The 24,467-nt window shown below is 41.6% G+C and overlaps 1 protein-coding gene across 1 annotated transcript in view; it reads left to right on the top strand.

The window, feature by feature from the left end:
* RABL6 (RAB, member RAS oncogene family-like 6) overlaps window positions 1–23,997 on the top strand; it is a 33,369-nt gene extending 9,372 nt beyond the window's left edge. Inside the window, exons 3-15 of the mRNA XM_018556767.1 lie at window positions 1,686–1,733; window positions 3,310–3,365; window positions 3,682–3,773; window positions 5,692–5,832; window positions 7,175–7,280; window positions 8,777–8,880; window positions 10,673–10,998; window positions 12,914–13,064; window positions 17,393–17,590; window positions 19,367–19,586; window positions 21,509–21,674; window positions 22,017–22,072; window positions 23,093–23,997. Coding sequence (XP_018412269.1) covers window positions 1,686–1,733; window positions 3,310–3,365; window positions 3,682–3,773; window positions 5,692–5,832; window positions 7,175–7,280; window positions 8,777–8,880; window positions 10,673–10,998; window positions 12,914–13,064; window positions 17,393–17,590; window positions 19,367–19,586; window positions 21,509–21,674; window positions 22,017–22,072; window positions 23,093–23,296 — 1,868 coding nt within the window. The 3' untranslated portion in view covers window positions 23,297–23,997. The remainder of the gene's footprint in view (window positions 1–1,685; window positions 1,734–3,309; window positions 3,366–3,681; window positions 3,774–5,691; window positions 5,833–7,174; window positions 7,281–8,776; window positions 8,881–10,672; window positions 10,999–12,913; window positions 13,065–17,392; window positions 17,591–19,366; window positions 19,587–21,508; window positions 21,675–22,016; window positions 22,073–23,092) is intronic.
* Window positions 23,998–24,467: the final 470 nt, after the last annotated feature.

The raw sequence follows: 24,467 nt of genomic DNA, 5'->3' as shown, positions 1-24,467 counted from the left end.
TGTTTGCTCCAAAATTCGATTGATTTTTGGGGGTCGGGGGGGGGGGGGCTAGATTTCAACTGATTCTACAGGAAATTCAAGCTGTATATGGGCATCTTAATTTATCTCTCTCCCCTTTTTATTTTCCCTTTTTTTTTTTCCTCCTTTCTCTCTATCGCTCTCCGGCTGGCCGGGCTCTCTCTATCGCTCTCCGGCTGGCCGGGCTCTCTCTATCGCTCTCCGGCTGGCCATTGCCGCTCTCTCCATCGCTCTCCCGCTAGCATTCTCTTTATCACTCTCCAGCACACACAGATTTTTTCTTAATATCCCCCCTCACCACCACCATCATTCCCTCTTGCTCTCATTCTGTCTCTCGCTCTGTGTGTCTCGCTTATGGTTTTTTTCTGCTTTCCTATGTCTGATTTTTTTTCCATCTTGCCATTGTGATCCCACTGTCTCTTGTCTGTCTCTCCTCTACACTCTCTCTCTCCTATTGTATGTGGTTTATCTCCCCTAGCCACAGGCTAGAACTTGTTTTTCCTATTCTCTGTCCTCATTGTCTTCATATAATTTACAGCTGGGTTTGTTATTCTGGTTTGGTTTTCCGCCCCCTCCCTTGCTGCCTTTCTTTTCTGTGTCCTGTACTCTTAGCTCTTTACTAGCATCTCCCATGATGCCGTCACCCTTACACAGAGCCCCTATGGCTTGTCTTCCCACACACTGACTGAATGATGTGACAGGAGTTATTCAAGCATGCCTGATCACAGCGCTACAGATCCGCATAGTCTGCAGGAGATGGAGGAGGCTGGTCATTTCTCAATAATGGATGTGTTTGTAATGGTTTTATGTCCACGGTTATTTATCATTTTTATTAACACCAGTTTTGTTACATCACAATTATTTATTTTTCCTTTTTTCCAAAACATTTTATTAGATATAAACAGAGTCACAATGCAATTACAGTATGATATATGTACATTTTTCACAATTATTTATAATGGCTGCTGACTTCATATAAATCCTTTGCTAGTGTTTTTCTGTTTTTGTTTTGTTTTTTATTTTATTTTTTGCTTCTGATATCTCAGACATATGAAGCCAATAAGTGACTTTATCCACCAGATTCCAACTGAAATGTAATTTTGTGGATGAATTGGACAATTTCATGTTAATCTTGGTCCTATCCTTTTTAAGTAGATGTTATCCTACATCTATATGGCATTCAGCTTGCTAAAGCACCCTGTATCATAATCAATTGTCTTTTTTCATACTTGTTTTCACTTTATCATCCTTTGTTGCATCTACATGTTCCTGATCTCCTGCAGCTACTTCCTTTCCACATTTACTCCATTCATTGATGGATGCATAGCAAATCTCAGAGCAGGTTTCTGATGGTGACAACAGTTTACCATGCTTGCACAATGTGTTGGCATGGCTGCTTGTAATCTCCACCGGGGTCAAATGTGAGAGGGTGACAGCACAGTACCACATGAGACAGGGACAGAGTGTTGTCACCCTATAACAGGAAGTGTCTGAACAAGGACCTACATTACGTGATCACCAGATATGATCTTAGTTAAAGCTGCAAATAGACTCTATGGAATATAACTTTTAAAACTCCATTAATATGTTAAAGATTATATAAGATTTCAGAAATTGAGTTTACCTTTAGTTTATCTCATACTCTTTTGTATCTATTTTATTTTCAGCCACTGACGACATAGTGAAGGTAGAGGTTTGGGATGTGGTCGATAAAGGTGAGTTCTTCTTTTACCAGGTAACATTCTTATTTTGGACAGTGAAGTTTACTTAACCCAGGGGTTCACAAATTAATATGGAATACAGGGACTAGTCTGTCCAATCCAGGAGCCAGCAGGATTTTTGGGGAGCCAGCTTAATTGACAATAACTAGAGAAAACATAATTGGCTACTTGGCTCCTGTCCAGCCCTGACTTAATCACTTGAGTCCACAGGCCTTTTTATCCCCAAATCGCTTTGAGTTCCAGAAATTGTTTTTTTAGTTTTGGTGATGACTTGGTTCTGCACATTGTACCTTTTTATCTTTTGTAGTCTACCCCAGCCTTTCTAAACCATGGTGTCCCACTTGTGTGCCTCCTGGCCTCCCCAGGGTGCCTTCAACATTTTGTGGTAGTGGGACTGTTATGTGAAGGGGGGAATGAAGACTGAGGCGAAGTGGGGCTCCTGATGTAAAAGTGGGGCTCCTGATCCAAAGGGTGACTCTGATGTGCAAAGGAGACATTTTGAGTTGAAGGGGGCACTTCTATGTCAAAGAGGAAACACACTTTTTTGTGTGTGCATTGTCTATGACACATTTTAGACTGTGGTGCTTCGTGATTTTGCATACTTTTAAAGGGTGCCATGACTACAAAAAGTTGAGAAATACTGGTTTAGCCTACAGAATCCTACCTATATATTGTTATTTTTGGAATGGATAGCGCCTACTTTGGCAGCCAATTTGGATAGATATTTTTATTATTCTAGTTTTTTATTGGGAAATTAGAAAAATGCATTTTCCTGTAATTTTCCCCCAATGCAACCCCCTTTTATATTTACTGCAAAATATCATCAACAAATTCTGCTGATTAAAATGTCACATTAGTGCAACTTTTATGTAACTTCATAATGGTAAGTGAAGGTATGCATTTTACTTTGAGAGCAGCAATCCCTTTTGACAATACATTGCAACACATGCAGGGAAAAAAATTATATAGAATATATAAACACACACTCTGTAAATTCTATAAATGAAGGGGCTGGATCAGTTAGTGTAGACCAGATTCAGTCTCCTGTGTAACTGTGCAGCAAGACAACATAATATAATCGATTATAATCGATTATGTCGATTAGTTGTTGCAGCCCTAATGTCCAGGCCCCCTCCACTGATAAAAATCAGCTGCAAAAAATATATGTAAAATGTACCTTCCTACACTCTTACCGCCTGAGGTGATGTCACATTTATTCTGGTGATCCAGTGCAGCCCAAATCTCGCAAATAAGCTCTTGTAATTGACTGTCTTCTCACGAGATTGTTAACATCATGCCAAGCAATGTGGAAGATGAGGGTAAGATCCTAAATTTGCAGCTTTCCCCAGGTCTTCTCATGTATGCCACAATACCCATTCTGCCCCGTGGAGAGTACAAGATTGTCAGGGAAGGAGGGTGTTACATTGTGTGTGTGTGTGTATTTTTTATCTTTTCATTATTTATGTTCAGGACTAAGGATTAACCAGATGGAGCTCTATACAAGAGCAGGATGAAATGGATGTCTTCTGCAATTGTGTAAGGGTTTATTTATTCCATTTGTATTTTTCAGGGAAAGGCAAGAAGAGAGGAGAGGGTGGACTGAAGCTGGAAAATGAGCCTCAAGAGGTGAGGAGTTCAAGGTTTCTGTTATCAATTACTTTGCAAATAAGCAGCACATACTTTTTACACGTCTGACCATCAAGGTCCACACCTGTCCAGAACATGCGATATCCAGTGTTTGTGTAACAGTTCCTTGCAGTCTGCTGTTCTAGAGTTGTTATTTTTGGTTTCTGATATTAGTAAGGTAACGGGGACTTTTATTTTATGATTGGTCGAATACAAGACACTTGACTTGGACCCTTTGGACGTGCTGTCACCTAGTCTACATTTGAAGAAGGCATGTGTATGTGGATGTCAATGGTTTGTGCTTTTCTCTATCCAGGGGGACTCTGACCTGGCGCTGGACGCAGAGTTTTTGGATGTTTACAAGAACTGCAATGGAGTGATCTTGATGTTTGACATTACCAAGCAGTGGTATGTGTTTTTATCATGTTCTATGCTTCATCATTCGCCCTTCTGCCTTTTGCAATTACGTAATAGGTCATTATAGTTTTCACTTATTTTCCAGATTTATAAGGTGCCTACTGTAGAGCTGTACTAAGTAGTCTTAGTCTTAAGGTGCCCATACACCTTACGATTATCGGACGAAACTTTTCGTCCAATGATCGAACCGTTGTACGATTTTCATACGACGGCCCCATCTTGCCCCGATTATCGCAAGGTCCAATTAGCGGTAGTTAAAAAAAACACCTGGACGACTTGCGGTAATTGACCGCAATTGTTTTCGTTTGCACATGCGCAGTGTTAATCGTACGACTTTTGACGGACGGAAACGCCACCAACCATGCGAACATCGTACGATCTAGCAAAGTTTTCAAACATGCTTGACCGTCAAAAGTCGTACGATTGTACAGTACTATCGGTCGGGCACTCTATTCACACATTACGATTGTCGTACGAAAAGTCGATCGCATACGATTGTCGTACGATAATCGTAAGGTGTATGGGCACCTTTTACATCTCCATCTTATAATGATGCTTCACACACACACACACACACACACACACACACACACACACACACGTTAACAACCTTTCGGTATGATTTGGGATCACAGGAGGAAATTAGAGTATCCAGAGGGTATCCACATGAACACAGGGAGAATGTACAAAATCTGTACATTTAACATCCCTGATAGGCTGCGAAACAACCATGCTAACCCCTTCCGCTGCAATGTTGTCTTTTGTTGGGAGACTTAGTTGACAAAATCCATAAGCAGGCAAGATAACTAGTTTAGACTCCAAAGTATGGTTAACTGTGTTTAAAAATGGATCTATACTCAAGTGTTAACAAAAAGATTAACGCTAGCGTTTTATTGCGAATTTGAATAGCATGTGAAGAGTTGAACCTTTGTCAGGCTTTTATTGCTTTCTCTAACCACTTCCTTTCTCCAGTCACCAGGACAGGAAGTGAGGGAGATGTCTCCATCTGAGGCACAGACGGCAATAAAAACACTTTACCTTAATACAAATTGCTGCGGCAGAGCTCTCAATCCACTTTTGGTCTGACAACCAGAAGCTTAGGCCTTTGCATACAGGATATCTTCTGGGGGGGAAGCTCCAACTGCTCTGGTTTCTTCACTCCTATTCAATGGACATATGTCTAGTATGTGGCCTGCAGTGGTAGGACATTTTTGTAGTTATTTTATTAATGCACCCCAATTATATTCTTACAGTTTTTAATAGAGGACAGCAATAATGTGCACTCGTAAGGCTCAATTTACAAAGCTTTACAACCAGCCATGTAACTATAAATCTTCAAATCTTACTGGACTTAACTGAAAATAACTCACATTTTCAAAATGATTAAGAATTCCAATCATGATGTGTTAGCTTTATTTATTGAGCCTCTGGTCTCTAAAAAGTGCTAAACTGTGATCTGACATTGAAAACAGGCACGTAGTGATGGCTCGGTGCTTCAAGATGGTTAGCATAGCTCTATGGTAACATTTGAGAATAGCTGGGCTTCAAGAACCCACTACTTTCCAAGGCCCTAGAACCTGTATTGGCCCCATATGGGCCCAACTATGTGATTTAAAAAGTATGCTAAAACTACCTTAGTACAGCAAGTAATCCAGTAATAGAGAGATCACATGTCACAACTTTATTATCCATCTTCCTTAAGACCAGTAGGCTATAAAATTGGTGGTATCAGGGAGGTGTGGGACCTCAGTTTACCTATGAGTAGATGCCCCATCAATCAGATGTTGGTTGCTGTAAAGATACTTCACCTCTTTGGGTTCTACCATCGAAGAACATTGTGGACAGCACTTACTCTTCCTCAAATCTTTGTGTGACCGAGACCTGATTCTCTGCCCTGTTGGGTTTTTAGGACATTTACCTACATTATGAGAGAGCTGCCCAAGGTACCAAGCCATGTGCCAGTGTGTGTCCTTGGCAATTATCGTGACATGGGGGAACACCGCGTCATCTTGCCCGATGATGTGCGGGATTGTATCCAGGGCCTTAACAGGTGAGAGGAGTCGTGGGATGTTGCAGACATTTTTTGTTCGTTTCTTCTGCTCTTATTTTTACACACAGATTTCATGTTTTTAATTGAAATGCTAAAAGGCAAAGTATAGTTTTTAGAGTGAGTGCATGCATTGAGGTATTACTGCAACAGTTATCCAAAAATAAAGTTTGGATGACTTTTTCATTTTAATATGCTTACATGATTTTATTACTGGTATAAATACAGTTTTGTTGATTAACCACTCGAGGACGTTTTCTTGCTCACTGCATTGGCACATGTCAAGTAGTATAACCTCAATGAAGATATAGAAAGTTTAGTACACACATTTTCTTCATACAGACTATAGAGACATGTGTCACCGCCTCAGAATGAACATGCATGCTCGAGGTCAGTATTTCCAAGTACTGAAGCCAGAAACAGACAGGCATTTAGTATTTTTTAAGAAGTGGTCAACAATAACAAGCTTTGTGTTTCTTGCACTACAAGTTTCCTTTTGACTGCATAAACTTGCATTGTGAGTAGGAGCAGTAAAGCACAACCATTGTGTAGCACTGCAAAGCAGGAAACGGAGCCCCTTTTTATAATAACGGGCCAATAGGAATATAAAGGGAAGGGTCGAGCAAGCTTTGTCACTACCGGGAAAGAATGGCCCAGCATTTCAACAGAGTGGAGGGACTGAAAACTTCAATTGGTATGATCATGCACATGTTATATCTCGGCATATATATTTCTTGTTTGTTACCGAGTTATTTTAGGTGCAGTTTCTCTGTGTGGCATTAGCTATTGTTAGATTAATGTTGCTCTCTAAGGTTGCTCCTTGACTTAAGCATCAAATATAAGACAGGGAAAGGCTTAAAAGCAACCTGCCAAGAAACAGATGACTTGTTTTTGAAACTGTAAGCTCCAGTACTGCCATCTTTAACCTTGTCACTACCTGATAAGTCACCAGTATCAGTACCCCAGATAAACAGAGGAGCGTACTTGGTCAGTTACTTGACAAGTAGCGAAACAGGGGAAATTATGACAGCCCAGGAGACTTCACGCTCAAAAATAGGTCATAAGGGCCATATTCCTTGACAGGTTACCTTCAAAATGATTCTATAACCTTATTGTTGAACAAAATCATGCACAAGCCTTTCCCTGCCCGTGTGCATTGAACTGGAGCATTCTGGGTGTGGAACTGTGATATGTCTGGCCCATAAGTTGCTCTTTTCCTCTGTCTGATCCTGTTCACTGCCTGCTATGTTATCAGGTGCTATGTTTTATGTCTTGCTTATCCTGACCTTGGAGATTGCTGCATTGGATGACCATCCTCTCTCTTGTCCTCTGCTTCTCTGTACAGACGACCCGGCTCTTCCTATATCCGCTATGCTGAGTCTTCCATGAAGAACAGCTTTGGGCTGAAATATTTGCACAAATTCTTTAACATCCCTTTCCTTCAACTCCAGGTGAGACCATCCTATACCTGAATGCCTTATACCTTCGCTTTATTCTCTATGTCCCACCTAAAAGACATCATGACCTGCTTTATGTTCTGAACCGTTTTTTCACCAGGCTCTGAGTACAAATTGCAGACGCATCTCACCTAAAATACATGCGTTACATATTTAGTAGCGGTTTCCTTTTCCTCACTATAAATTAGAATTCGATTTTACATTGTATCACTTTCTTTTTTTTATTTTTCCATATTGTGTACATTTTATTTTCCTCCAAAGTTTTCCTTTCTTTCCATCCATTTTATTTTTTTTATTCACTTGCTTTTTCTTCATTTTTGTTTTTTGCATTTCTTTGTTTCTTGTTTTTTTCTTTTCTTACCTGTTAATGTTCTCCTTTCCTTCATTTTCCTGGTGTAGCTAAACCAAAAAATTTAATATATTGCATCTTACAGGTCCTTGAATGTGGTGGCTGCATTACTTTTCTTTTTTCATACTTTTTGTTCCTTTATTTTCACTGGCGAGCCTGGTATCTATGAGGGACAATGTTGTCACCTAGGATGGGAAGTGTGTTAGGACAGCAGATATCGGCTCACTAGATTTCTGGCAGGATCAACGGGGATTCTGTTTTGCATTCATGAAATAGATATTCGCAAACCCCAGGCACTTCTCAAGCCAATTGGGAAATGCCAACATTGCAGGATACCAGAGTTGCAAGTTAAGTAGGACGGATAGCTGATTAGCTGCAGGCACTGTTTGGACAACAATTTTCCAACCAGCTCCATCAAAAAAGAAGAAAAATTGACTATGTTTGAGCCAGGTTGTTCCTTCAGGGGCTGCCCATGTAACAAATTCCAGATGTATCATAAGGAAATTAACAACATTTGATCTGTGTATGGACAGCTTTATTCCGGTCACTGTTACATCCCTTCCCCTTTCAGCCTCCTACTCCAATTTAATGGCATTGCAATTGCTGATGTTTTCATTCATTTGGATGTTAGCAGACATTTGGGGCAGCACACCCACTTTATTCTACACCTGGTTTTAGAATTGATCCCCAATGTGATTGACTTCACTGATAGACAAGTGACTGGAGTTTATACAGAGTACACCTGAGATCTGCTCCCTGTATGGAGTTACATAGCCCGTTACCGGTGCAGCAACTGTAAGTGGATTTGTAAAACGATCGTCCTCTAAAGAAGTGATACATGCTCTGGCTTACTTATTAATATGTGATTGGAAACTGACACTCTTAACCCTCGTATAGCTGGAAATCTGTAACATGTTGTAGATTTCCACTTCTCGCCCTTCTGGAAAGGAAGGGGTCAAAGGTGTCCTCATTCATATTGTTAATGTAGGGAGGGGGTCTGATTGCAGGTATAGGACAATACAACATTGTTACTGTTGTATAGTATTGCATGCTTGTATTATGCAGGCAGGGTTACTGGTGGTAGGCTCTAGAGGCAGGACACCCTACGTCTGATTCTGAACATTTGACTTATGTCTTGCAGAGAGAAACCTTGTTACGACAGTTGGAGACAAATCAGCTGGACATTGATGCTACCCTGGAAGAGCTGAACGTGCAACAAGAGACAGAGGATCAGAATTACGAAATGTAGGTTACCTTTCACATGCAGTTTCAGGGGTTTTTAACAGTATGTTGTAGCTGAATAGCATTAAACACCAGGGGGTAGAGGACTTGGCTTTCACAATGCAGTGATGCTGAAGAACTTTCAGCAAGCTTAGATCTTCACCGCAGCAGAGTTTGATGATGGGGGCAGCAGGACAAGTAATATTAGCTTTCTTTGCTGGGATGTCTTCTAACTTTTTTAAATAGTGACAGTCAAATGCTGGTTTTGCATACTAGATACTAGGTGGAGATATATATATAGATATATAGATATATAGATATATATATCTTTGATCTATGGCAAAAGCTTATCTATATAGTTTTTTGCTTTAACATATTTTAGTGTATAATTTATGAAATTAAAGATTAATTTTTTTCAGTCAGGTAAATCTAAAATGATACGTATAAGAAGCCCATGTTAACCACTTTCATCCAGCAGCTGGTGGGCTTCTGTTAGCAGCAGCCTTTGGGAGGCTAATTTCCAACTGCATTGTGAAATAGACCTAATGGATGAGGTCAGATTAAACAGACTGCAGTCACAGAAGAGGGACACCTTGTCCTTCTCCAGGAGAGATGGAATCATTTGGCTTAGTGGTAAACAGGCTGCCAGCAAGCACACAAGCACTTCTCCTTCCCCACACATGGATACTTACCTTTCCTGTGCTCTCAACTGTTCACAAGCTGAAGCCCTAAATCTAATCCCTCTGTGAAGCTGGGTACACACAGATTGAATTCTAGCCATTTCAGAAGGAATTGACGGAAATTAGGGCCACCAACGGGCCAATCTCCTCAGCAAAAGTCGATCATTAGATTTACTTTTATCCAAAGGGCATGCTGGAGAAAAAGAAATTAGCTGCAAGCACTGTTGGGGTATACTAACAGACAGGCGTTGCTGTCAGAATACAAAGTACACAACAGGAAGTTCGTTCATCGTGCCCAGTTGAACGAAAAAAATATGTCCGTGTGTAAGCTCTGTGTCAGATCCAACACGGTGTGGTTGACCATCTTCGTGCTTCTTGGGAGAAATAGAAGAATCTCATATGCTCCTCTGTACCCAGAAACACTGGGAGGGGAATTTACCAAAACGAGCGTACAAAATCTTGGGCAGCTGTGCATGGCAACCAATCAGCTTCTCTCTCATTTTCAAATCTTAACTGAACAAACTGAACAGAGCAACTGATTGATGGCCATGTACAGCTGCTCCAGATTCTGTCTGCTCCAGTTTTGATAAATCCCCCCCCCGGGTATTTCCAAGGAATCCAACAGACAAACTGAACTGTTGACTCGCTAAAAACAATGCATTTTCCTTGTGGTTCATATTTTAGCCGTCGTTCAACAGAGAATAGTAGCTAATTTGTGGCCAATCTACAAATGTTTTTGCTTAGTACGATGACAAAAATTGTAAAAAAACAAGTATATCAAATTGCAAAGTCACATCCGAAATGACAATAATAACTTTAATATGTGTTTTTCCTGAAAAACAGTCCCAAGCATTTGGTAGCACGTGGTGACCTTTTTTTGACGTCTGTGTGTATGGGACTGAATTATTCTAGACACATGGAAATGTTCTGCATTTGTTCTAATTTTCTGCATGTTTTTCGCCAATCTGGCATCTGCAGGCATGCGCCGAGTCCTCCTACTCACATCGGCTTCATTAGCAAGATCATCTTCTCTCTCCATCCGCTCTGTTTCGCTATTGAGAGCTTGATGACGTCTGTAAGATCAGCACAATCTGTCAGATAAATGTTTGTTAATATTTCCTGTATGTTCCTCTCAGATTTCTAGAGATGTTGGAGAATAATAAGCGCCCAGCGTCTCCAGTTGCAACCAATGGGCAGAGTCCATCTTCTGGCTCACAGTCTCCGGTGGTCCCCATCATCTCCGAGTCTCCTGACAGCTCCGTCACTGGCACTCCACTTCAGATGCCCACTCCTACCCTGGCTGCTTCTCCTCCACCTCCAATGGCTGATGTTCCTGACGTATCTGGCCCGTCTCCTTCTACAGTGTCCTCTCCACCACTTTCCCAGCAGTCTCAGCAGAAGCGAGGCTTCATGTCAAGGCTCTTTGGATCTTCCACAACTGAGAGTCCTCCAGCCAAACCAGGTGCAGCCCTAGACCTAGCAGGCAACAATCTTTCTCTTACAGGAAAAACTGTCATGCAAGAAGTATGTAGGCTGCTGTTACTGACCTCTCTTTTGGAAAAATCTAGTTGTCTGGCTGTCATGCTGGTGCATTGTCTTCAACACTGAGTCACTGATCTAGAACAAGTAGAATTATACGGTATACTGACTTCTGGGTCTGTGTCTGTATAGCAGTGAGACCAGATACAACTGGAGAGTTACCTTTCCAGCAATTTTAGCCATGTATTTCTTTCATGCCAGGGATACATTTAACATTACAGTTAAATGCACAATTGAAACAGTTTCATTGAAACTGTTTTCCCTGCCAAAGGGTTTGTACTTCTGCCCATTCAGTCCTAAGATATACACAGCCCTGTCACACTGCACAGCCAGGGTGGTGACCTGCTTTTTCTTTATTGTGTTTAAGCAATACAGCCTGGTCAGCTCCCTGCCTCCAGCCAGTGATTGGAATGTGAAGGATCATCAGAACATTGAAGACCTAATTTCTTTGCTCTCTCATCCTGTTAGCATATATCTTGTGAGCAGATGTGCATGCAGCAGAGTCTGATTGGTTCCAAATGCTGGCCACTCCCTCTCCCAAGCTTAATGCTGCTGTATAGAGGATTGCAAGAGGCTGATACCAAGTACATTAACTGAATACAAATTTACATTTAGTGAGTCTTTTTTTAAATGAATGGGTAATTGCATTAATATGTGTTTTTCATTTGTGCCTGGAGTTCAGCTTGAACTTTCTTTGTATTTTTGCTTCTGTCCTTATGGCTGACAAAAAATATTTGGTATTTCATAGACCGGGAAAGAACTGCTCATCTTTGCTGAATTTACTATGCTTTATTTATTTGTTTTTAAACATAGCTTGCTTGACACGTCAAGGGTAACTCCAGTGAAATCATAAAAGGATAGTATTATTTTCTGTACAAGTTATATAATACTTGTTTTCATTCAGCCATGTATGGTTGCTTCAAATCTGGCTTTGCCTTCATTTGCAATTCGCCTATTAAAATCATGCTTGCAAGGGCTGTGACTTCTCTCTAAGGCTGGGCACACACCTTACAACTATCGCAAGACTTTTGTCTTGCGATGGTTGTAAGTTCCTTAAAAAAAGGTACGATCTGCCTATCTTGCATAGGCAGATCGTACTTGCGATGATCGCAAGCCACGCCCCCTGAGGGGCGGGCTTCCGATGACCGCAATGCCGAATGCGCAGTGTGTGCTTGGCCCCACCGGCCCGTACGGCTGTTATCGCACGGACATGCCACAAACCCGCCGAACATCGTACGATGCTCGGCGGGTTTTCGAACATGTCCGTAAGTTTAAAGTCGTGCAACCTTACAGTAGTAGAGGTCGCACGGCTTCCACACACACTACGATAATCGTACGATCGCGGGATTTCCCGCGATTATCGTAAGGTGTGTGGGGACCTTAAGCCAGAAGTCCTGAATTTGAAGGTTTGAGATGGACGTATACACGGGAGGTATCTTAGGGAGCACTTTGTCCGTGTGGTGAATCTAAAAGCATGAATCATTGTCAGGTTTTAGTGATGATCGTCAGGCAGACATTTATGAATGAGAAGGAAGGCCCTGAAGTTATTAGAAACGTGTGACATTTCTGATAACGTTGTTTTATGAAGAGAAAGCAGCTTGTGAATTTGTAAGGAACTAGTTATGTCGCCAAGCAGCCATTTTGCAAGGTGAGGAAGCGGTCTAATCGTTTATTAGGAGCTGGTGAGTTTCTTGGGGTAGCCTTTTTTAGAGGTCACCACACATGGAAGTATGACCTGAGAAACACTTAGAAATTCCATCACCAGATCACAAGAGGAATTTTGAAGCTTTGTTACTGTTCATTGTTTTGTTACCCACAATCCTTTGCTCTCCTCCCAGAGACTCCAACACATGCCGAGCAGCCAGTGAAGGTCCAGAGTGTGGAGGATTTCATTCCTGATGAAAGCTTAGATCGCAGCTTCCTGGAGGACGGCGCCACCCAAAAAGAACTAGAAAGACCTCCACCCCGAAACAGGAGAGACAGCGATAGGTATGTGGCTGTGTCATATTACCCACCTTGTATCAGAAAAGTACTCTATAGTAGAACTGTAAATGCCAGGTCCGTACGACGTACGTCCTTGGCAGCGAAAGGGTTAAAGCCCTATTCCACGCAAATCTTTTTATATATGCTTTAAGGTAACATAAAGGGTTAGAGCCCCAGTTAGGTTTGTATTGTATTTGGGTTTTTATTGTTGTCTGTGACTTCCTGTCCTAGTGACAATCGCTAAGTTTTATTTCTTGTAGAGATGTCACAGAGACAGAAAGTGAGAAATATCCCGCCGGTAGGGATCACAAATTGTCCCTACTTTATCCAGGAGCAACAATAAGAAGTAAGCCTCCTTTAGACAGGTGAGAGTTTAGCATTGGACTGCATTCTGGCCGGCTTCCTGCGCTCAGGGGCGGGAGGGGGCATGCCACTGCAGCCACGCCTGCGGTGCGATCTCGCACACCAGAATGCGTGGCACATCAGTGCCTGCGTTCCGCTCTAGTGCAATCTGAAAAAATGCTGCAAGCACTATTTCTGCAGATCACACTGGACCGGAATGCAGGCACTGATGTTCCACGGGTGTGGCTGCGGTGCCATTGACTTCAATGCACCGCCACGCCTCCTCCCGCTCCTGAACGCAGGAAGCCTGCCAGAATGTCATACAGTTTGTTCCAGAGGCTGACCGCTCTGGAACGCACTGTTTATGGTGTGAACCAGCCCCAAAAGGGAATGTTTTTATTCTTCTTTTTTGTTATGGTCAAAACATTGCTAAAGTCTCACCTGTCTAAAGGAGGTTTACTTCTTATTGTTGATCCTGGGCATAGAGGGTAACAGATGAGAGGGTGGAAATGAGTATGTGGGGTTAGGAAGGGGTAGTTTTTGGAGGACCACAGCACCACATGCCTGTGGTAGTAGAACACATTCTTAAGGCTCCAGGAGGCTACTATAGCCTAGGGGTCAGAATTATTGTTACCCAAGGTTGCCATGCTTGGGTGTATATTAATATTCTATCTGCCAGTTTGAATTCAGTCTTATTGCTGTATCATAGGCAGAGTTGTTCTATATTTCACCCCATAAGGCAACGTTGGTCCATTTTCATGCCCTATCAATTGCTTGTTTAGCTGCTGTGACATATGAAAAAAGCCTAAATTGGGGATTATTAATGTCTAGTGGACATTTTTTAAGAGTGCTTGGCAGGGGTCTAAAGGTGTCTCCTTGGATATCTGGCTATGGAAAACCATTAAACTTATATGTGACTGTCCAGTTCATGACAACCTCTGAAACAGTAAGGGGAAATCCAGGGACAGATTTGGCTATCCTGTCAGGGATCAGATAGCTGCGGAAGAATAATTTTAATTAGTTTCTATGGCAGCAACACTGCATTTTGTTTCCGTCGAAATCTGTTCTCAGTCCTGCTCTTTTATCGTATTATTAGGTCAGATGCCCATTTGTAGCAGTGTTGAGTAAAGTAAATAGAGGGGCGTGGGGATACAATGGGCATCTAGTTGGATTTTTATATCCAACTGACTGGGCCACTATAAATACCACTTTAGCTGAAGAATTTACTGGTTGCTATATGTTGAGGTTGCTATAGTACTAAAGATTCCCAAATACTAAAACATTTATGTGCTTGTGTTTTATTTTTGCAAAGATACATCAAGAGATCTGTTTTAAAGCCCATTTCCACCTTTTGGGGAGGTATTTTTTAAAAACATATGCCAGCAGTGTACACCAATTTATACATTAAGCAGGCATATGCCAGACAGTGTATTGTGTGTAAAGGCAGAGCTGGTGTTAAGTAATAGTGTTACACAGAATCATAGGGAGGGGGTCAGCTGCTTTACAATAAGATCCTGGTGTCAGTCTGAATTTCCTGTAGAGAAAATTTGTAAATTTTAGGATTCAGGCCTAATAGAGCAGACATTAAAAAATGAAGAAAGCCAGCAATGTGAGTCATGAAAATGGGCACATGTATACATCATCACTGCACCTTTTCATTACCACAATTAATCCTAATCGCTCACAAAGGTGGAAATGGACTTTAGGCAGAATCAAAAAGTGAGCAGGCAGTGCAAGCAAAGTGTCACAGAAGCACTGCGTAATAAATGTTTATTTGTGACCTATTATTTTCATACAGATCACATGTGGCAAGACCGCAGATCAGCCTTCCACCCACTTTTCTCAGGGGGTTTGTTAATTACTTATCTATAGTCCACCTCACGAATCTTAAAGGAGAACTATGAGGTGAGTGCTTTTCACTCACCTCATAGTTCTAGCCGACCTGTGACAATGAGACTTTCACAGGTCGGCTCAGTAGATCGGGAGGTGAGTGAACACATACCGGCGTTCGCTCACCTCTCGATCCTGTCACAGCTCTCTGCCGTGACAGGGGAGGGGCTGGATTCCCCGCTCCGCCAGCGCTGACTGGCGGAACGGACGGGGGAGGGGGCGGGTACAGCTGGCTCTGCCTCTAGATAGGCAGAGCCAGCTGTCAGTCACGCAGCTGGGCGGATCCAGACATAATTGTCGGGATCCGCTTCAGCTGCGGCGTCTCAGTATACCGCGAGCAGCAGCTCATGGTATACTGCAAGCTACAGCTCACGGTATACTGAGCCTAGGGTGACGGGAGGACGCTAGTTTGTGTCCTCCCGTTACCCTAAGGAGAACTATGGGGAAAAGCCTTAACCCCATAGTTCTCCTTTAATGTACCATTATGATCGTGATGAATTGTTTTCCCCCTTTATTCGTGTCCTTAAAAAAATATCTCTCCTTAGGCAACATTACTAAATGTATACATGTGATTTCTGTGTTTTGTGTGTTAGACATTGCACAGATAAAATGAAATCCTGATGGAAAGAATCAAACAAATGTTTTAAATCGGTCTTGAAGTGCAAAGCGAGGGATTTGGTAACATTTCAGACACCTCAGTGGTAAAACACAGATATTGGTACAGATAGATATCCAGTGATGACATTGTGAGTCATCACTGAATTCCAAAATGGCTTGGAGTACGCTATAAGCTGGTGCTTGTGTCGAACACTGACAGCCAGATAAATGGTATCTGCATCAATAAGAGAAGCATATTGTGTTACTGCAGAGTAAAATATGCAAAGTAGGTGCAGACTAGGGAAGAATGTGCACTGTGCCAACTTGACGGTATTTGCAAAGCGTTAATGGTCTGTCATTTAATGTTTTAATGCTTTAAAGGATTCATTTAATCTGGAGGAGGGGTGTATTGATCAAGTCTGGACTATGGGTGTACTAAAACTTCATTTAAAGTACATTGAAATGATCCTGTTTGACAAGTCCAAGTACAACTAAATATACTTAAAAAAAAGACTTCCTTTACCACCCCCTGTCTTAAACCCATTCCTCTTTCATTTTTGTCTCGCATACTGCCCCTTCCCAGACACTGCAGGTTACAGTGGGAGGGTTTTAGCAGAGGCAGTGGTGTCAATCCAGTAAGCAGTGGGCAGGACTAGGTGTGGTCATCTGCTGATTGGCAGGCTACAGCCTTTTAAATCCGCAGTGACAGTGAGGATAGCCACATCCGCTCCATCTTTTTCATCCCACTGTAGTGTAAGAAGGCACAGCCTGCATGAGGGTGACTATGAATTGAGAAGCAGTGCGGCAGCGTTGTCACCCCATCACAGAAGCTGCCTGGTGGATGCAGTATCAACAGTTATTTAGGAGACTATGCAGTTAGACTCAGAAAATGCTAAGTACAGCACACATTTTTTACTATGAGGACATAGTTGCTAGTTTTACAGTATTTTAATAACACAGGCCACACATAATGCAGCATGCCCACTTCTAGACTCTTCCACGTGCGTAGATAGTTGCAAGCTGTTATATGTAGATGATATGTTGTGATGTGCTACAAAGTGAAGAAAATGTTTTGTTTTTTATTCTCTCCTTTTTAACCTCTGGTTAATATTGGCCCTTATTAACTCGTTCCTCCTCTTTTTTTAACCATTAAAGTTTACAGATTTTTTTTCTTATTTAGTGTTGAAATATAAAAAGAAACAACATTTTAAAAATGCTTTTATTTTAGTCATGCTTCTTGCTTTGCACTATGAAAACTTGTGTCGCAGTGAAACAAAATATACAATTTTCACTTCAGTATCATAAGTGTGACACAGCTATTGCTGAATTAATTGGTCTATAGCTGAAATGTGGAAACTGGCTGCTATTCCAAGTATTTATTCTTTTATGTCATGTGATGTATATCCCTTGTCGTGTGACACTATTACCCCATCATGGTATGTGACTTGCACCTTCCATATTTTACCTAATTCCTTTCTCTCCACTGAATCTTTTTTTCATCTCAGTGATGTGGATGTACCTGGGTCAAATCCCATGGTGGCTGGCTTCCAGGATGATTTGGATCCTGATGATAGGGTAGCCCCGAAATCCACTCTTCCCATCATACCCAGCAAGAACATCACCCTGTCCAGCGACGAAGAAGGACCTGTTCCCTCTGTGCAAATAGCTGGAGACGAAGACATAGACTCTGAGCTATACTCTTGGTAAGTCATTTGCTGGGAACTCTCATTGCAAGGTGGCTATGTGGACATGGTATAGTGTAGCACTAAGGTGCTGGATTAAAGCCCATCTCCAGGCAAAAAAAATGTTTGTTCAGTAAATGTTTATAGTGTTCTTGTAATCCGCTTCCATAAACAACAATACATCTGACCACCTTGGCTCAAAGCTGACTGTAAAAAAAAAAATCACAAGGATAAAAACATATATAAGAAGTAATCAGTAGTGTGTGAAGATGAAGACACATGACATTAAGCAGGTATAAGTGGATGAAGGACGCAAACCACAGACAATAATTTAACTTCCTTCTGGAGAAAGGTTGTATTCCACTGTCTGGGTATATCGCCGCCACGGTTTCCAGGTGGACCAGCAGTCCAGCATTGCAGATGTGCCTGCGCCAGCTGGCATTGCCATTGGTCCTCTTTTTTGCTGCTGTCCCTCCCTTTTGGTTTGGGGAAGGGGTTAATGGGGTAGGTAGGAACCTGAAGGGGTGAGGGGAGGGGGTGTGGGGTAGGTGGGAACCAGTACAGTAGCTTAAAGTTACCAAAATAATTACCTGCATCTGGTGGCTGAACACATCTGTGTTTTCATCCAACCTACTGCTCAGAATTGAGCATCATGGGAGCTGAGCTATTTCTCCCGATCAAGATCTGCTTAGCCATGATATGCATAGTAGAAGATTGTACTTGTTATAGCCATAAGCCATAAAATAAGGCATAATGCAAGAAATAAAAAAAACTTGTATTCCAAGATGCAATAGGTGCTTCCTATGTTCTTCTCTTTTCATGTTTGGCTGACGGGCCTTTTGAATAAGTGCAGAAGGCTGGCATAGATAAGTTGTTTTTTTTAAATAATATCCTGCTTTTCCACTTAACTGAAAGTACATTAACGCCCAGCTTTACCTTTTTGTTAAAAAATAAAACATCTATTGTCCAGCAGCTCAAGCAAAAGACCACCCTGTGTATGTGAGCAATGACCACCCAAGCCCAATGAGAGGAGGAAGGACCATGGACGTCGCTTGCAGCAGTTAAACTTTGCAGCTGTGAAGAAACTCCTTTAAAATATATTGCAATATACTCTTGGCACTTCATTTCTGATCTGTTTTGTAGCATTACAATTTTGCCGGGTGGCCCTTCCTTCTCTTCCTGCAGTGAATGGCATCTGGACAGCCCTTCCTATCTGCAGCCACTACAGAGGACCAGTCATTCTGTGAATGTACAGAGAGCCTAACCTGCGGCATTGACTGCAGGTCTCTTTAGGACAGCCTCTGAGCTGCATTCTTTAATGTATGTAGTAGAATATTGATCGTAGTAATTCACTAATGGAATTTATGGCTGCTTATGTCCTGCCAGCTGGTAATATCTTGTACTACTGCACCAACATCTTGCCGGCTCTTAAATCTTTAGACACCAACACAGGAAATGGCAGTAATGATCTGTTAAAGCAATCCACAAATCTATTATATATATATATTACACTTTTAGTTTATAATAACATGCAATACATGACAAACAAACAATTCCCACAGTATTTATTAAGGGAAGAGTTACTGTTCTGATTCGTGTGTTAATTTCAGCTTGGGCTATTGAGCTCTGTACACAGGCTTTTCACAACAGATGGTACGTAGACAGCGGATTACTTAAAAAAATAAAATAAAATCCAGTGCATTGATCATGACTTGACATTTTTGTATAATTTTACCGAAAGGAATTATTAGGCTCTACTGTTCTTCCACTCAGTCATGCTGTAATTCTATATTTTAGGAAAACCTCTAAGGTCTCGGCAACTCAGACTCTCCCTGAGAAACCAAACCTAGCCCCGACCCTGGCACCAACATCTAGCAAAATCAAGAAAGCAAAAGTCAAGGTCAAAGAGAACTCAGACAGTGACCCGGAGGGTCCGATCGCCACACAAATGCTTTCCTTCGTTATGGATGACCCAGATTTCGATAGCGAAGATTCAAACCAAGTTTCCAAGTCTCAGGTGAGATGGAGACAGAGTGGCTAAAGAGAACAGATGTGCCAATAAATAGATTAATTGATTGGATGTGGGGGTGCCTTAGCCCCTCCCCTCCCATCAGATTTAATCTGCGTGGACTTGTAGAAACATGCAAGCCCAGAGATGAGCTTCAAGTAGTCATGAGAGACCAGTTGTAGAAGGCATGTCTGGAGGTGACCACATCTGATTGCAGTAGGAGCCATATTTACCTCTGTAGAATTACAGTGAATAGTGTAGAATTTTAAAATATTGAAACACTGATCAGACAGATCATTAAAGCACAACTGAACTTTTTCGTTTAAATCAGCTAAATACAATCAGGAGAATGAAAAAAGGTGTGAGTAGAAAAGCCCGTCTCCTGCTAGCACAGTGCAGAAAAGGACCCTTGCTCTCTGGAAGCAGTGGTCTCTCTGCAGAGGTCCGATACACCCCCTGTTGAGTCACAGCTAGAATTCTCCAATAAGCAGGCAACATGAGCTTTGCTGAATGGAGAGCTGTAGTTGTAACGGACTTCTGTCTAGGGACCATAGCTTCCACACAATAGATTTTTTAAGGGACAGTAATATACAGGGGTACAAGTACTCCTAAAAACGAGATCCTATAGGTTGGACTTGATGGACTAATGTCTTTTATTCAACCTCAAATACTATGTAACTATGTAACAATAGAGTAAGACTCCTCTGCTGCATGGTGGCAGCGGAGGAAAACAAATTGTATTACTTTCAGCACCTTTTCTTTTAAATCACCTAAAAAATATATTTAGTGGATTTAAACAGAAAGTTCAGTTGGGCTTGTATCTGGAGAAATATGTAGTGGGGCATTAGTAATTTAGTCTGGAAATTATTGGTTGTCATATTTCAATAGTGTCGGTAATTGCTGAGTCACTGGAATAGAACAAGTACGCAGACCAAGCGTTGAGACTTCACAGGCTGCCTACTTCTTCTGAGTCAGTGACTGTTGAAGTCAGAAGATTGCCGCGACCTTGAAGAAATGGTCAGCAGTGCCAAACTTGTATTTTCAGGCCTAAAATGTGGAATATAACATGGGTGCAAAAATTGAAAAAAGGGCCTCAGTCATGAAGGGGTTAATACTTCTTTTATCATTTTCCAACAGTATTGAGGGTAGCTGCCATATTTCTGGTAATAAAGGTTTCTGCTTTAAAGCTGATTTCCAGGCAAACCTCTAAATACACAGATGAAATACATATATGGGAGCTGTTTTGCTTGCCAACTGATTTCAGTAGTTTTCCATTCAGTTGTCAGATTTGCACAGCCAGTTAAAGTTAAAGAATACAGTGGCGTCCTCTTGTACCCGCTAACTGGGCGGTAAAGGAGGAGCATCAGACTCATGAATTCCACTTCCCACTCCCTCTGCTCCTGCTCCAATATATACGTTATGTAGCTTGCATGCAGCACTTCTGCTTGGCTTCCAAACAGGTCTATCCCTCTCCCAGTGTTGCTATACTACTGCTATACAGTAAATTGCAAGAGGCTTACATTCTTTGGGATGAATTCGAGCGGAGATTGCGAGCCAGGCCTTCTCGTCCAACATCAGTACCTGACCTCACAAATGCGCTTCTGGAAGAATGGTCAAACATTCCCATAGACACACTCCTAAACCTTGTGGACGCCTTCCCAGAAGAGTTGAAGCTGTTATAGCGGCAAAGGATGGGCCAACTCAATATTGAACCCTACGGACTAAGACTGGGATACCATTAGAGTTCATTTGTGTGTGTAAAGGCAGGCGTCCCAATACTTTTGGTAATATAGTGTGTGTGTGTGTGTGTGTGTGTGTGTGTGTGTGTATAGCTGCATGCATTCATTTGGTTCTTTTACATCTTTCGGTTTACCTTTAAGATTAAAAAGAAAGATGTTTTATTATTGGCTTTGTTGTGTGTGTTTTTGCAGGATTCGTTACCAGCGCTGAATAACTTGTCAGACAGCTCCAGTGAAGAGACCATGTCCTCTCGTCCTTCGGAGTCAGTAAAGCCCCCAGCAACCTCTTTTAAAATCAGAGAAGATGATCTGTTTGGTTTGGGGTTTGTGGAGAAAGTGTCTAAGGACAGTGAGGAAGGTAAGATGTAATCTGCATGTGCTTACATAAATGTGACTATAAACTTTGCAGTGTGGCCTTGTCATTTTTACTGACCGCATAAAGTACATAAAACATTGCTTTAGACCTGGCATTTGGCGTAGACCCCACATTTGAGTTTACAGTACTCAGCCATCACTGCTGTGACTCCCTTTTCAAAAGGCTCAAACAGTTCCAATCAGACAAAGGGTGCTGCAAAGCACACACCACTTGCATTGCTGTCTCTTTTTAACTAATGCATGCATGGAGCCCTGGGAACATTTGTCATTTATGAAATGTTTATTTGAGTGTCTATATTTTAAATATATGAATCTTCTCTCCTAGATAAAGACAGTAAGACAAGCAAAGATAAGAAGAAAAAGAAGAAGAAGAGCAAAGAGGTGACATAAGCTATAACTGAAATAGAGCACTAATTCTGATTAAACCATTAGGTCTCTGCTGCCTTCACTTTGTAGAATCCTTGTCACTGTTATGTAAGACTGCAGGCAAATAACAAGCTGCCATGACTGAGACCCATCATCAGCTTCTACTGACCTCTGACTGTGATTTGAACTAGGCAGATTTCATTTTATAACCAATTCCACCCAAAGTGGGGAAGAAAATACCCTCCATTTGTAGACCTAATTATAGTGTCAGTATCCAAGTGTCCCTGTGTGCTTGTTTAGCATAACATTATTCAAAGTGATGTCAATCATAGTCTGATAGAAGCATTGGAGTGAAACCTAGCGAGTCGTTTAGGTTGTGCAGAGATAGATTTTGGAATATTAAATGTTTCTTGAAAATAGATTATTTCGGCGTCGCTGTTGGGTAGAACTAATGGGCAAAGTGTCAAGTTCACTTTAAGGCTGAACCCCAAAGTGCTATGTGTACAAGAATTGTTTAACCTACCAAAAGAGTTGTAATTCTTTTCAGTCAGTCTTGTGCCCCACCAGGTCCGGCACTCCCTCAAATTGGCCCGGTATTAAACAAATAAGTTATAATATCTTCTGTGTTTTTATAATCCCCTGAGTGGACTTGATGGACTAATGTCTTTATTCAACCTCAAATACTATGTAACTATGTAACAGAATCTGGGGAGCAGCACCACTGTAAGCAATTGCCAGTGCTTTCCACTGGAGGATAGAGCAGAGTGCTGATCTCATCATTGTGCTGCTGCTTGTATTATAATTGCCCAATCACAGGCTGGGGTGGGTCCTAGCCCGGGCTGTATTAAGCAACTGCAGTCGGGCAGTGTAGGACTTGGCTCTATTGTCTGGTAGGGTTTGTCTGTTTTGTTTGTTTTAACACGATTTAGCTATGGATTTTTTTAATGTCCTTTCTCCAAATCATGCTTCAAATTGTTTACAGTGGAGTGTGTGTCTTTTTGTTCACAAGGATTTTTTTTCTTTCTTTACTGTCAGGCCCCAGAAGAAGAAAAATCAAGCAAGAAAAAGAATAAACACAAGAAAAGCAAAGACAAAGAAGAGGAGAAAGAGGAGAAGAAGAAAAAACCCAAGAAGACAAAGGAAAAAGATGAGTTTGACGAACTGGAGGCCTTTCTTGGTGGAGGTGGTGGAGCAGTTCCAAGCCTGCCACGCTCAGGTGGGGAATACGAGGAGCTTTAGGTGGTCCATCAAGATACTTGCTCATGCTCCTTTGTGAATCCTGATCCTCTGCCTCCCACACCACATACTTCTTGTAGAGCAAGCAAAACCTTGTTCTTTTGTATGCTGGCACCCCCAGTGGGGAGTACTAGAGTTAACAGGTGGAGAAGAACTATTGTCCAACCAGACTTTCATCTTCTCCTCAATCTCCTTCTCCATGGATCATGTCTCCTCACCCAGGGCTCAGCTAAGGAGAAGAACGTGTACGCTTGGGTGGCAATCACACTCAGGAGGAACCTATTTTTATCACCCACTCAAAAAGACCTTCATCTCTCTCTTCTCATGAACCAAACTAATAAGTAGAACGTTGCATGAATTTGTAACGGTTATCACCAACAGGAGTGAAGAAAATTAACCGGAGTAACTGGATGGTTGTCCGTGATAATATACTTTACAAACCAAAAACACAAAATTTGCCGCTCTTCACTATACCACACGCTGCTTGAAAACTCTTTGCACTTCCACATAACACTTTGGTCTAACTAGTGAACTTGCCCGGTCCTGAATGGACTAATTCCAACCTTTGGTGGCCCTCAGAAGGGCCAAAGTCACTTTTACCAGCATGTATATGACCACAGCAAGTCCACAATAGACATTAGTCATGTGGAGTAATAATTTTTATTGCAACAATTTTGCTTCTAAAGGTCACTCCTTCATTTTAAGGTCAAAGTCTCTTTAAGTGTTATTTTTTTTGTTCTTTACACCAGGGAAGTGCTTTCAAATCAGGAGACTGTAACTTTGTGCAGACGGTACTCGTCAACTCTTGACATCAGGGCGGACATTTTGATCTATCACCAATATATCCAGGCTCTTCCCAGTTGGATAAAGATTTCAAGGGGGGGAGGCAGAGAGTTATTGGTATATTTTTAATAGACAGTGGAGTGGGATAGCCTCTGAATTATAAGATTTTGTGTTTTTGTTTTCTTTACCTTCTCTGTTTTGTTTTTGTGGTGCGGCCCTGTTGTTGTGTGTCTAGCTGCATCTGACTGTCTTCACCTCTTGTGCGTTTGAAATGATAATATACTTTTACTGGTGACCAAATTTTAATTTTGCTCCGAACCACAACATTTCCTGAAATAATAAGTTAATTCCAGTTTCTGTGGCTTTTTTCATTCTAAAACTACCACCAATG

The sequence above is a fragment of the Nanorana parkeri genome, unplaced genomic scaffold (assembly GCF_000935625.1).
Source record: "Nanorana parkeri isolate BGI_ZX_2015 unplaced genomic scaffold, ASM93562v1 scaffold251, whole genome shotgun sequence".
Taxonomy (NCBI): domain Eukaryota; kingdom Metazoa; phylum Chordata; class Amphibia; order Anura; family Dicroglossidae; genus Nanorana; species Nanorana parkeri.
The sequence above is the reverse complement of the archived record's forward strand: the minus strand, read 5'-3'. Positions and strand labels throughout refer to the sequence as shown.